General features: G+C 38.7%; 1 protein-coding gene across 1 annotated transcript in view; it reads right to left on the bottom strand.

The window, feature by feature from the left end:
* siz (Brefeldin-resistant Arf-GEF family protein schizo) overlaps window positions 1–13,332 on the bottom strand; it is a 108,209-nt gene that overhangs the window by 2,313 nt on the left and 92,564 nt on the right. Inside the window, exons 3-17 of the mRNA XM_013319214.1 lie at window positions 9,195–9,373; window positions 8,727–8,871; window positions 7,727–7,816; window positions 6,718–6,938; window positions 6,375–6,495; window positions 6,022–6,157; window positions 4,429–4,525; window positions 3,872–4,019; window positions 3,487–3,631; window positions 3,052–3,291; window positions 2,253–2,470; window positions 1,727–1,907; window positions 920–1,129; window positions 397–534; window positions 5–109 (exon numbers count right to left, since the gene is read on the bottom strand). Coding sequence (XP_013174668.1) covers window positions 5–109; window positions 397–534; window positions 920–1,129; window positions 1,727–1,907; window positions 2,253–2,470; window positions 3,052–3,291; window positions 3,487–3,631; window positions 3,872–4,019; window positions 4,429–4,525; window positions 6,022–6,157; window positions 6,375–6,495; window positions 6,718–6,938; window positions 7,727–7,816; window positions 8,727–8,871; window positions 9,195–9,373 — 2,374 coding nt within the window. The remainder of the gene's footprint in view (window positions 1–4; window positions 110–396; window positions 535–919; window positions 1,130–1,726; window positions 1,908–2,252; window positions 2,471–3,051; window positions 3,292–3,486; window positions 3,632–3,871; window positions 4,020–4,428; window positions 4,526–6,021; window positions 6,158–6,374; window positions 6,496–6,717; window positions 6,939–7,726; window positions 7,817–8,726; window positions 8,872–9,194; window positions 9,374–13,332) is intronic.

Genomic DNA, 13,332 nt, shown 5'->3' with positions numbered 1-13,332 from the left:
TGACGAGCATGCCGCAGAGTGGGAAAGACTGGCGGAAGCTGTACGTCACCGAGGACTTCTTCTTGCTGAAGATCTTTGTGATGACCAGCAAATCGTTGAACAGGAACACCTGGACACAATTAAACATAATGTCAAGACACCATTGTTAAAGTGTCAGTAAAATATTAAGAAAGAAATTGTTGATGTTCTTTTTCAAGCATTTTTTTCACTTCAAGATTCAATTTTTTTGGCTACACAAGGTGATCAGCGCGCTGCGCTGTGCCCTCACTCCGCATTTCACTACGCATCAACACACAAAAAATTATGTTACCAACTTATACGATTTTGACCGCGGCGCCAAGATACTTAAAACATATGATTTTTCAAGGGGATTGAGAGGGATGACAGTTGCATTACCTCACGCTGGTGCACTCCGGGTCGTTCCTTCTTGTGTATGTCAGGTATCTCGTAGAGACGGCAGTAGCAGACGAGGCGGCGGTGAGGCAGCGCCAGGTGCGGCTTCTTGCCCACTATCGTCGCCTGGACCTTCATCACCTGCAAACAAGTTTATTACATAAGTATAAAATTAAAGTTTAGTTAGCACATTTTTATATTACGCTACTTTTTTACAAACTATCATAGAGGAACCTTGGTGTCAATAGTTCTTTTTTTGGCTTCATTGACAGGGCTCGCTCAATGTTAAAGAACTTTCACAAAACCCTTGTCGTATCGTACTGCCTAGTTCATATCTTTAGTGTAATTTTCTAACTTACACTTACGTTACGTAACTAATATAGTTCTTTCCAAATATTTAGGCGGCCCATGGTCATGTTCGCAGTACCTTCCCCACATGCATTCCGCTACGCCCCAACACTCCTTACATAGTTTGCGTAGCGGGTCGAGCGAACTTAAGAGTCTTCAAGATAGAAAAGTACAATACCTGTGTGACATGGTCGCTGCCAGGTCGGAACTCGCTGGCCTTGACACGGTCGTAGATACCGGCGAGCATGTCGCGATCTATGTCTCCGCAGTCGTCGATACCGCGCAGATTGCGCACAAAGTCGTCGAGCGACATCCGCGCCTCCGGCTTCAGGTTCGGTGTGTGCAGGTCCGTGTTCAACATTATTATTGCGAACGCCAGCACGAATATCTGCAAAAATGTTTTATGATATATGAAAAAAAAACATATATGCAACTTGTGAAGTCGCGATGCGTCTTTAAACTCACAAAAAAAAATCTAACTCGGCACATGATGCAAAAATCATTACAGGATTTTTGAGTTTAACATATTTGCAATTCCATGCTTTTTCTGAAATGTGAGGAGCCATACCGCCAACCCGCACTTGGCCAGCGTGGTTGACTATGGCCTAATCACCCTTAACTTAGGGTAGGCTCCGAGCCCCTCGGTGAGCTGATAATGATGATGATGATGATGAGGAGCCATAGACCTCATATAGAGAAATCTCTCTATTTGTTCGTTTCATTTTTTTACAGAAAACTTGCTGTTGAAAAGGGACAAGTATTGAAATTGCAAAAGTTTGAATTTTATTAGTATGTATCTTGAGAACTGCTCAGCGGATCTCGTTGAAATTTGGCAAAGATGCAGAACTTAGTTTGAAAAACGCGTAGGCTACTTATAAAGTGTTATTTTTATTCCGCGCGAAAGGAATTGAGGGCGACACCTAGTGACGTAAATTAGAAAGTCATTAAGGAGCTTATTCACTAAGTATATTTGTTGTGGACATACAGTGTCCTGCGTGCGCAGTCGCTGCACAAAGTCAGTGTTGCAGACGCAGTATCTGCGGGCGAAGGCTTCAACCAGACGTTCAATCTTCTGCGCCTCTCCCGGCAGTCGGAAGTGAGCCTGGTAGCGGCGCAGCGCCACGTCCACAGCCATGCCTGATAGATCCAGCTCGTTCACGAAACATCTGGAAATGTTAGAAATGACCATAGGTTTAATCGATGCATATCATCCGCACTCAGAGTGGTTAATTATGTATTGTAGGAAGCACTTAAAATGTTCATTTCTCATAATAAATCTACAATAAAGGCGAGAAATTCATTTTAAATATTACTAATTGTGTTCATTGCAATGTAATACTGCTTTTGCCCGCGACTTTGCTTCGTGCGGAATTAAAAAATAAATAAAAAGTAATCTACCCCTAAACAATATTCATCCAGATCTGTTTAGCAATTTTGGATTTAGCTTGTAACAAACATCCATCCATACATCAACTTTAGTACGTATAATAATATAAGTTTGTCCAACTAACTCGAGCACGGCCATGTTGAAGGGGTTCTGCAGGTTGCCGAGGTACTCGCCGATCATCTGCTTGCTGAGGCCCTTCCTGGTGATGAGGAAGCGCGCCACCCCGCGCGGGGAGTTCTCCAGGAAGCCGCGGGAGATGAGGTACGCGATGCCGCGCTCCGGCTTCTTGTTGAACAGGTTCAGACCCACGCGGTACTGACGTTTGCGCACCGTCTCCGATACCTGGAATGTTGTCCAAATGCTGATGTTAAACTAATAAAGAATTTTTAGCTCAACACTAATCGATCAAGAAATCCATAATACATAATCGTTGGTTTCTGAAGTCAAAATTCGCGTACAGAACAAATTTTCATTATCTTCTACAAAAACAGATATGTTGTTAAAGAAGATTTTGCTCTCAGAAACTAACTATGAAATAATCGATGCTAATCGCTATAACTGAAAATTTCCTGCATGATTCTTTATAACCATTGAGTATGGTATGTTATTTTATGTTTTTTTTAAGACGTGTAACTGTTGAGCGAGTGGACTGTATTATGAAATGAAAGGCTGGTTGGTTGCTGATGATTGAATGAAAGATGTTGTACAAAATAGGCAAAATATGATTGATGTGTCGGCGCGCGGAGTGCTGAAGCGCAACTGAAGGTCGGGGTGTGAGGGCGCGCGGGGCGGCGGGTGAGGTCTGGAAGGGACCCCCGCGCTGCTTCCCCCCCGGAAGTGCCGTAGTACGGAACAGTAACTTACACTTGTTTTCTTAAAGGATATTCTAAAGTATTTAATTCAAAATAGTTGTATTAACATACCGCAGTGACCTTGACAGGTTGAAGCTGATGCTGGTGCTGGTGCTGGTGCTGGAGCGCGAGGTGGTCGTGTGCGGGGCGGCAGCAGGCGGCGGGCGGCGCCTCGTAGTATGGCGGCGCTTCCTGCCGCTTCCACACCGCGTACCGCTCGCCCTCGTACAGCGAGCCCGACGCCGTGCGCTGGTGCTGCTGGAACTGCTGCAGCTGCTGCAGCTGCGGCTCCGGCAAGTGCGTCTGCGTCTCCTGCACACATGTTAACGTTGGTTTACACATCCGTAACGTACGTACATAGGTTAGCCTACTATCATATTCTGTGCATAGATATAGCAAAGATTCTAGTGTTGTTAATATTTTATTTAAGTTTACTTTCGAGTAGGGTTGACGACACTCAAGCGACCGAAAATATTTATTTTTTTATTAAAGTCATGACAATATTACCGGTGCTCTAGGCTGGTACGGCTGGTGGTAGTGATGGCGGTGCTCCTGCGAGGATGAGGATGAGGAGGACTGCACGGAGGACATGGAGCCGCCGCGCACGCCCCCGCCGCACTCCGCACGCCGCAGCGACACAGGGCTCTCCGCACTGCGACACAACATACATTGTTTACGACACGATGTATTGATTACTAAAAAAAATTAAAGATCTAATAAATTTAAGATAAAAATTTAATCTGATTTGACGAGTCAATTTAGCCTTGAACCCAGATATTTAATTAAAATGAATCAGATGGAACCGTAACTTACGAACGGATGAACTGATTATGTTGAACCTCCCAAAGACTCGTAGAATTTGTAACATCAATAGAGTTTATATGCAACATACTTGAGTGTAATACTGCTGGTCCTCTTGGGCACCTCCGGGGGCAGCCTGCGCGCGGCAGCTTGCAGCGCCGCCAGCTGCTGCTGCTGGCGCGCGCTGGGAGACGACAGCGGCTTGCCGCCTGACGACAGCAGGTTGCCGTATATAGGACCTGTAAATATACATCACAAGCTCATCTTACTAATATTATAAATGCAGTTTAGATGGATATACAGATGTTTGTTAGAATGTATCTCCAGAACGGTTGCATGAATCTCGCTGAAATTTGGTATAGATGTAGAACATAATCTGAAAGAACACATATGCTACAATTTTTTTACATTCAGCATGGAGTCGCGGCCGACAGACAGTTTATGAATACGAATTTTTACAAACATTACTTTTGAATGTTAATAGAGATTAACTCCATATGAGTAAGACTACTTGGTTTTATGGTAAATGTTATGGTAAAAACAGATTTCGAATTTTCAAACACCATCTTTTGTCGACCTCTTACATGAAGACTGAGTCTTAAACGAAATTCATATTTACAATGTTATGGCACATCATAAGAAACATACCTGAGTTATTGAGCAGCTGATGATTGTGCAGAGATTCATTGTGCGAGGAGGAGGTGGATATGTTGGTGACGGATCCGCTCACTGAACAGCTGCACACCTGCAAAACATTCGTCAACAACATAATGGTTAATAAGCATACCGGGGAAGTATATGAATCGAATTATACCACACACAACATAATCAGCCAAGACGTTTAGTTTCTACGGTTCGTTTGGGTACAGTGCTCCACATTTACGCATTTTTAAATACATAAACTTTATATCTTAAATATTGTTTAACAGCAAATAGATAACAAATGCATCCGCAAACGATAAAACAAAAAGAACCGGAATGTAGACATTTTTTATATCAAATATCTATTGCACGAAAGTTTAGATGGAAGGACGGTTGTTAGAAAGTACGGCCAGAAAGGCTGCATGGATCTCACTGAAATTTGCCATAGATGTAGTTAAAACATAGTCTGGAAGAATGCATAGGCATTCTTATTAAGTTTTTTTTTATTCCGCGAAAACAGAGTTTCAAGCGACAGCTAGGAAGGCAATAAAATAGTTTATAACTTTAGGCGATAATTAAAATATAAATGAACGTAATTTTTTAATTACATTTTACTTCATACTCAGAGTTAATAACTTAATACTTAAATAATGAAGAAAAATACAAAATAGTAAATATTACAAAAAAGGATTTTAACAGACAGACGGACAACAAAGTGATAAGGGTTCCGTTTTTTTCTTATGAGGTACGGAACACTAAAAAACAACACAACATTTCGTAGTTACACTAACATTATATTTTCCCTTGACGCCGATACCAACTACGTTTAAAGTCGCAATGAAATGTTCATTTTTCACTAATTTCTTCAACAGACGCCTAGTTTTATATCTACACATCACGACCACGTCGCTACACGGTCCGTGCTTCACTGATAAGTTGTATAAATATTACGTAGGTGCGAAAGATTCGCGACCGATAATTTTTCCAACAAATATTTGATCGCGGTACAGATTCCTGTATTATTTCATATTGAGTGTCATAAAATTAACGATAAGAAGACTAGAGACTATACATTCAATGTACTGGCATATTCATATATTTCTTTGAAATAAAAACCGTTGTATTCCAACGCATTGGGTTAAGTAAATCTCACAAATTTTTTGTCTGACGTAAAATCAATTTAATAACGCAAGAAAGAAAAATCCGAAATTTACGAATTACCTACATCTATCCAACGTTCTTATTATGACAAAGGAAAATATTGCGACACAATCTGCATATATATGTGAATAAATTCAAAGATATGTATAAAATCAATCAATCAGCACTGGGCTAGCATGGTTAATTGAGACCTAGTCACCCCTAACTTAGATTAGGCTAAAATACTTCGATAAGAATGTGTCTGAGCTGACAACATACAGTCCAATTTAACATAATATATATAATTGTTTTTAGACGTCTTGACGGCTCTTAAGTTCGCGCAAGCCGTTACGTAGAACACAATGTTAGGTGTACTGGGAAGCGGTGGGAGGGCACTGCGCATCACGCACATGACCTTACTCCGCCAAGATATTTGAAAAGAGTTATACGGTATGTTACCCCGCTGTCGGTGTCGTTGCGATGATGCGGCGGCAACTCGCTGGCTATCATGTGTATTTGATGCGCGGAGTGCTGCACGCGCGCCACCATCGCCTCCACCATCGCTTCGTTCTGCGCCTCACATGCCATGTGGTTACTGCAATGTAAACAATACATATTACTACTTGTATCACAGATCTGATTAAGTAATCATTCAAAGCTTGTGAATGTGGCCATAGATTGAATTAAGGTGAGAGGCTACCCACCCGTGAGGGTATTAGATAGAAAAGAATAAAAAAATCTACATTTCAAGTTTGTTTGATCGAAAACATTAAAAGACGTTGCTAAAATAATTCAATACAACAGGATCTCACCTGATATCGACGTCGTGTCGTTCGCGCAGTGACATCGAGCGCATCGGCCTCGTCATGGCCATCATCTTCTCTGTTCCCGCGGGACTCTTTTGTAACAACGTGTTCGCATATATATCGTTACCTGAAAATATAATATTCGAAGCTTTAAACAAGAAACACAACAAATACAATGATTGAGAAAAACTCTGGATGTCAACAAACTTCTAAATTATTGTATACCTTAATTCAATATACAAAATTACTGGCAGTTTAGATTTATAATGTTTTCTGTAAAGAGGTTGTAATGCAAGAATTGAACTGCTTGCTCATTCAACATTCTTCAAGTGTTTTCTTTTTTAATTACCATTAACAAGTTGTCCGTGATCGCTACCGTCCTGTAGCCGTCTTGCATTAGAGTCGGCAGCTTTGGCCATCGCTGTGATAGCACTGAATTTCTTTAGGAGTTGTCTTCGTCTGAACGCGCGCTGTATTGTGACTGCTGCGCGCCGTGCACGTAGACCTCCGTATCTCCTCTCCAGGATCTCTACTTGTTTATCCAGGAGGTCTTGAGACATCTCATAACGACTGTAAAGTTAAACAACATATCATAATTTCCGTGATTTGATTTGATGTAATGATAAAGGTTTTATCACACCTAACCGATATCGTGTTAGCGTACCGAGCTATTGGGTAGGTGTGAACTTGGTAGATGCATGATTGGTGGTAGTTGCTCACTAAATGTGATTTGGATTCGGCCAGTGTGAGATTGGGAAGACGTGAGTTGATATATTCGGTAAAATGTATGTTTTTGCAATTCTAAAAGAGCGAATGTTTTGCATAGAACTAATAGTATTTATCAACCGATATGAAACTAAATACTTGGTACTGATTTAATGATTGTTTGGTGATATCCAAGGTACAAAATGTTTTAAAATAATTCATGCTTAACAATATTTTTAGTAAATGTAGTGATCTTGCATAGAACTTGAGTTTTTCAAAGAAATTTGTTTGAAAATCTAAAGGAAATTGAAGAAACTACATCTTGTTGGAAGATATAAATGTAAATGTTAGAAAGTTAATTATCTACTTGTTATATATTAATTGTGTATATAATAAAATAGTTATATAATATCTAGTTACAGTCTTATTTTTTTAGTATTTCCAGTAAAAAAATATATTTTACAAATATTTCATATCGAAAATATTAAAAGCCAAAAGTTAGTTCGCAACTCCATGCCAAGTTAAATTTTAAACGCTCTTTTAGAAATAAAAGCTTACTCGTTAAGTTCAACATAGTTATCGAATTTGCAGAGGAAGTAAGTTATCTAAGGTAAGGTTGACAGTACAAGCATTCCTGAGGTAGGGGGACGTACCCTCTAGTCAATTTACCCCTCTTAGAGGGCAAACTCGGGTCTTTTTGGGTTATCCCCGTTGTTCCAATGATCCCAACGTCTGTGCCACGCCTAGAGAAGGAACCATATTAGATACACAAATTACACTAATACTAAAAGTGTTCAGAATTTACAAATAAAAAAAAACTGTACACAGTATTAGTAGTCATCGCCCATCACCCATCACCAAACTAAACAAATGACCAACCTCACTATAAAATATAGCAGTTGTTATCATAAATACGACTACGGATTTCGTTTACCACTTACAGCACCTCGTAACAAAACTAACCCTTTGATATTCAGGTCAGGTCAGATTTTTAACGTTAAGAAAACAAACCTTGTGTACACAGTTGTCGAGTTTTGAGGTCGTGTCATTTTAAATGTGCTAGAACTGCCAAAAAAGATACTAACGACCTACAATGCGGAAGATGTGCCGCAAAATAAAACTGAATCGCCGACCTTTTTTAAAATAGAAAACCTTATTCTATTATTACCTACAAGAATTTTTATAAAGTGAAAACGTCATTAATATTTTATCAATACCAGTCTTTTCGATATTTACATTTCAATAGAACTTACTATTAAATACTGTGAATTATTCTGTTTCTATTTCTTGACCTCTTACAATAGCATACACTATAATTAAAGGATTATTATTAAGAGAACAATTACTTTTCAGTCTCATAACATTACATTTTTTATCTTTTATTTTTTATCCTTAAACAATGCATTTGTTTAAACACCATGGTCGAGACTTGCATTCCATGTGGGGTACTACTAAAGATTCATTAAGAATCTACGAGGTCTAACATGAGCTTGCAGCTAAAGATCAACAGTTGCAAATGCATCACATCTGAGTGCCCATGTAGACGCACTTCTTTGATCAAGCAGAGATACCACCTAACCTACAATTAATTCGAGAGCTTCTAAAAATTTGGACGTCGGTACAAAGGGAGTATAGTTGCAAAGAGGTTATTACCTGTTGTTGTGCACGGCGAGGCCGAAGCCCTCTGGCGGCGCGGCGATGTAGAGAGGCGGTGCGGGCTCGGCGGCGGCCGCGCACAGCCCGGCGCCGGTAGACGCGTTCGATGCCGACGAGCATGACGAGTTTGAGTGGTTTAAACCTGAAAATTTATTAAAAACGAAATTTTAATGCCGCATCCAGACTCGTTTACTGGGCGCTAACAACTTCTAATGTGACAATAAAAATGGTTAACAGTTTCAAATTAATAAGGAATTTTCGAAGATAACGTTAAATGAAGCTGAATGAGAATTAAGCTGTCACGGCTTAACAAGTTGGTAGATAACAAACCTTAAACGGTATGGTGTATGGTAGTAACTAAGATTATTTTTAAAAAGGTATGAAATAAATTTATTAGCACAAGTCCAGTTATGTTCAGCTAATCAGAATCGTTATGTATTAGGAATTATTTTATGAGTGACTTACCTTGCAGCGGTCGGTGTACAGCGGTGACGTATCTATTGCCCTCCATGTAGCCCCGGTCGGGCTCCGCGTTGTGACCATGGTGCCCGCTGTGTATCGAATGCTGGTGCGAATAGAAACCGTCCGGGGGGTGCAGCGTTACGCCGCTACCGGACTCCTCCTCGTCCACCTTCTGAGAGAAGCTGCAACAATACAAACAACTAGTTAACAACACTATTATAGAACAACAAATTCTTATGCTTGTATACCTACTTCAATTTGAAGTAGATACGATAGGATCGAATCGAATGACACAATTATGGGTCGAGCCGTTCAAATACTAGGAGAGCACAGCAACTTATGCCCCCGAACAAAACATAACCCTACTGGCATTCAGCCAAAAGTACAATAAAATAAAAACAACTACCCGACATAGAAAAAAATAATCTTAAACATTAAGATATTTACTCATTATTTTGACCACGTATTTACAATAATGAATTGCGTCAAAAATTAACTTGAAATCGAGTAATTTCATTTTCACATTTCGTTAACACTTTCGATAAACAAAATATGACGTCATAATTCATACCTTATAAGGCGAAATGTTAACATTAAGCTATGAAAAGGTGAGAATATGAAGTGGTGGCGCGTGGTAACAACAAAAACCAGCGAATGCGGATGAAAACTTACAAGCGTCGACATTTACACATGTCCAGCTTTGGTACCAGTTGGCGTTAGGGTGACCATAATATTTTATAAAAATAAACACGAGGACGTTTGACGTGCGAATAAATTAATTAAAAATCATTAACTCCAAATTTGTGAATTAATTAATTACTTTAATAATGAGTAATGATTCAAAGGAAAGTATCAAATCTTTCACTTTAATAGCAGCTTTAAAACTTAATGTAGAAAATTATTAAATAATTTTTTTAACCACAATTAATTATATTCGTTAAACAATAGTATTTTTATCCGAGATTTAAATAGTACAAGATGGTCACCTTATCACTGGGCTGACGGGAAAGCGGACGGCATTGGGGAAGTGATATTTTTAAGGCGAGAAACCTTTAGATTTAGTTAGCTAGTTTCGTAGTTGTTTTATTTTTCCTGAACCAAACTGCCTTATACGTTTAAATTAAAAGTAAACATGACAGTTAAAAATATAAATAAATTAATTTTAACCTGATCTTATTCTATAAAAGAGTGCGAGGAAATCCGCTTTAAAAATATGACTATAAAGGTGTCCAAATGGAGTTCTGTGGTCTCTGTCTACCCCTGTAGGTTACGGGCGTGAGTGATGTTGCTGTTGTTGTAGTAATCGATAGTATTTCTATCGAAGATATTGCATTGTATATAAAGTTTGCAGCGTTTAGTTTTACAAGTAATTTAAAATACCTTTTCAGCTTTAGATAATCAAACTAGTGCTACGGTTTCAGTTATTTAGGTATCAAACAGAAACCGGTTTCACTCATTATCATCCTTATTAAGCAGTTCAGTGGAAGTCGTATCATAAATTAATATGCTAATGAACGTCTTATGTTTCAATTAGCGATAGCTGCTTAAAGAATTGATAAGGTGTTCACATAAACGGCAACCATGCGTAATACGTAGTCTCGAAGCCTTTCCTATTTAAGTCAACGCCAAAGACGTTTATCATTTACATATTGTAACAATGTAACAGTTTAAAAACACGAACTATGGTAAACCAACACACCGAAGAAAAACCATAATCTTACAGAAAACTATTTTATATTCCTCTTTCCATTGTGTAAGTGTATTTGATGGAGCAGGACGCATAGGAAGGGAAAATATTCTCTTTCTGTGCGTCTCCTCCTCCGTCGATTAAAGGTAGGCAACGCATCTGTATTTGTGGATGTCTATAACATCGCCATTTCGGTGTATTCAGTTGACTGTTTAGTCCTTTGTCACCTTATACTATTAAAAAATCCGATCACTCTCACTTAGGTTCACACATAACGTATCATATTTTGATCTACGATATCTTGGGGCTCGGTAATGCTTCCTTACGAGGCGATAGACTTTCTTCCCGAAATGTCATTAAACGCATTCTGATTCCATTTAAACTCTACCAACATAGAAGCGTAGAGTGACGAATGTTACACAATCGAAATAAAAATATTCAAGACATAGAGTAGGTACATAAACACACAAAATGCTCTTATAACTTGCAACACGTTAGCAGTATTTTATCAAAGACTGTCGTATCTGCTGCAAACATTTATTCTGTGGAGTGCAACTGACGCCGGAACCGCAAATACAAGTGAATTCATTGCACCATTTGTTTGTGTTTAATTGTCTAGAAACACACACACATTTATTTCACTCTATTCTACTTTCTATTTCAAAATCATTTTAGATAGAACAATTCAGTTGGAATATTTATATATAAACGTGATGAGTCGAACTTATTAGATTAATCTTTCAGTAGCGGCGTTAAAATGTAAGGGCGCACTACCCTTAGTAGTATATAGGATGTAGCCTGAGGCACCAGAGTCGGGTATGAAGCGGCTCCTGGGATACCCGTGAGATACCCTATTTTTGGAAAATCTCGCCCAGGGCGCGGAATGAAATCCGATTAAATAATTTAAAACCTTGTATCGAGATATTCGGTCTTCGAATAAACAAATGACTCTATGATTGGTTATGAAGAAAATATTTACATCCACACGTTAAATGTGAAATAAAAATGTATCTGCTAGTTATTGCTTTAAAAGCTGAGATCAAAGTCCATTCATAATTCACAGATACATAGTAAAAACAAGGCACTTATAAGATTTTATAATTACGCTGAGATAAAATCGCTTCCATAATAACGAGTCAACGGAGCGAAGAAATTATCGCGGTGACCGGGTAACCGGCAAAGTATTAATTATAACAACAATATGCTTACTTATAACTATTTACATTAATATTATAAAGAAAAAAACAAAATCGTCCCAGAGGCCTAATTTTAGTCCTCTTTCCTTCCCACTCTTTTCCTACAAAGAGAGGATGGGAACGAAGTGAGTTGCGGGGGGAGGGGAATGAATAGAAAGGGGTAATATTCTTTTTCTGTGCATCCCCTCCTCCGTCGATAAAATGTAGGCAAAAAATCTGCAATTACAGATGTCTATTGGCAGTGCTGGCTTCGCTATGTCGGTGATTTCGAGTGGCCGCTTGCTCGTATGCCACCTAATATGAAAAGAGAAAAGGAGGATATAATAAGAAGCCTTAGGATTTTCATTCATGTGTGTTTGCTTGCTTGCTCGACTGTGACCGCCGCACTTGTGCGATACTTCTCTAATTACCGGCCATAACGCATTACATATGTTTAACCGCTTTACGAGAAACTTACATTTTAATCATGCCGTATTTCTCATTGAGTCAAATATAATAGGGTAGGTACTATAAACAGAATATTTTTTAGGAGAATTCACCATATACTTTACGAAAATTAAAGAAACAGCTTTTTTATCTGTGGATATTTTAAGTCTTAAGAACAATTTAACAGAGAAAACAAACAAATGAACATAAAAGCCAAAAACTTCATAAACTATGTCACTAATCCTTGGTATTTATTTAAACTGTAAGCAGACAGCTACAGAGGAAGGTCGGCACAGAGTAGCACAAACAGAGACATAACTTGAAACTTTTTTACATTCCTGCCTCAAACATTGTTAGCTGTCGGAGAATTAGATCAAAGGACGAGAGATAGGGCGGGGAAACGAGCCGTATCATAATATATAGTTTCGTGGGCGGACATAATATACAGTTTAGGACATTTATATCCCACCCATTTCTGTGACGTCAATTTACTTCCACAGTTCAATAAGGTTGAAAAATTGTCACAGCAAAGTAAAAACTTGACAACGTACTATACCTAACATCTTCAAAATCACAGGTACTTTTCCTCACTGACAAGCAAAAAGACAAGGAGACGCATGCCTATGTGTGAATCTTTATGACATTGTATTCCGTAAGTTGTTTAGCGACTAAAATTGCCAAGTTTCGATTATTTAAGCAGCCTTGGGTACGACCAGTTCCAGTTCACTGTAAGACATTTGATCTTAAATGGGAACTGAATTTAATTCTTTGTCTGTAAGTAAATTTCATTTTAATTTACCTTTTACCTTTAAAGATAAGAGAGATTCCATAA

This window comes from Papilio xuthus, unplaced genomic scaffold (genome assembly GCF_000836235.2).
Source record: "Papilio xuthus unplaced genomic scaffold, Pxut_1.1 DF826159.1, whole genome shotgun sequence".
NCBI lineage: Eukaryota > Metazoa > Arthropoda > Insecta > Lepidoptera > Papilionidae > Papilio > Papilio xuthus.
The sequence above is the reverse complement of the archived record's forward strand: the minus strand, read 5'-3'. Positions and strand labels throughout refer to the sequence as shown.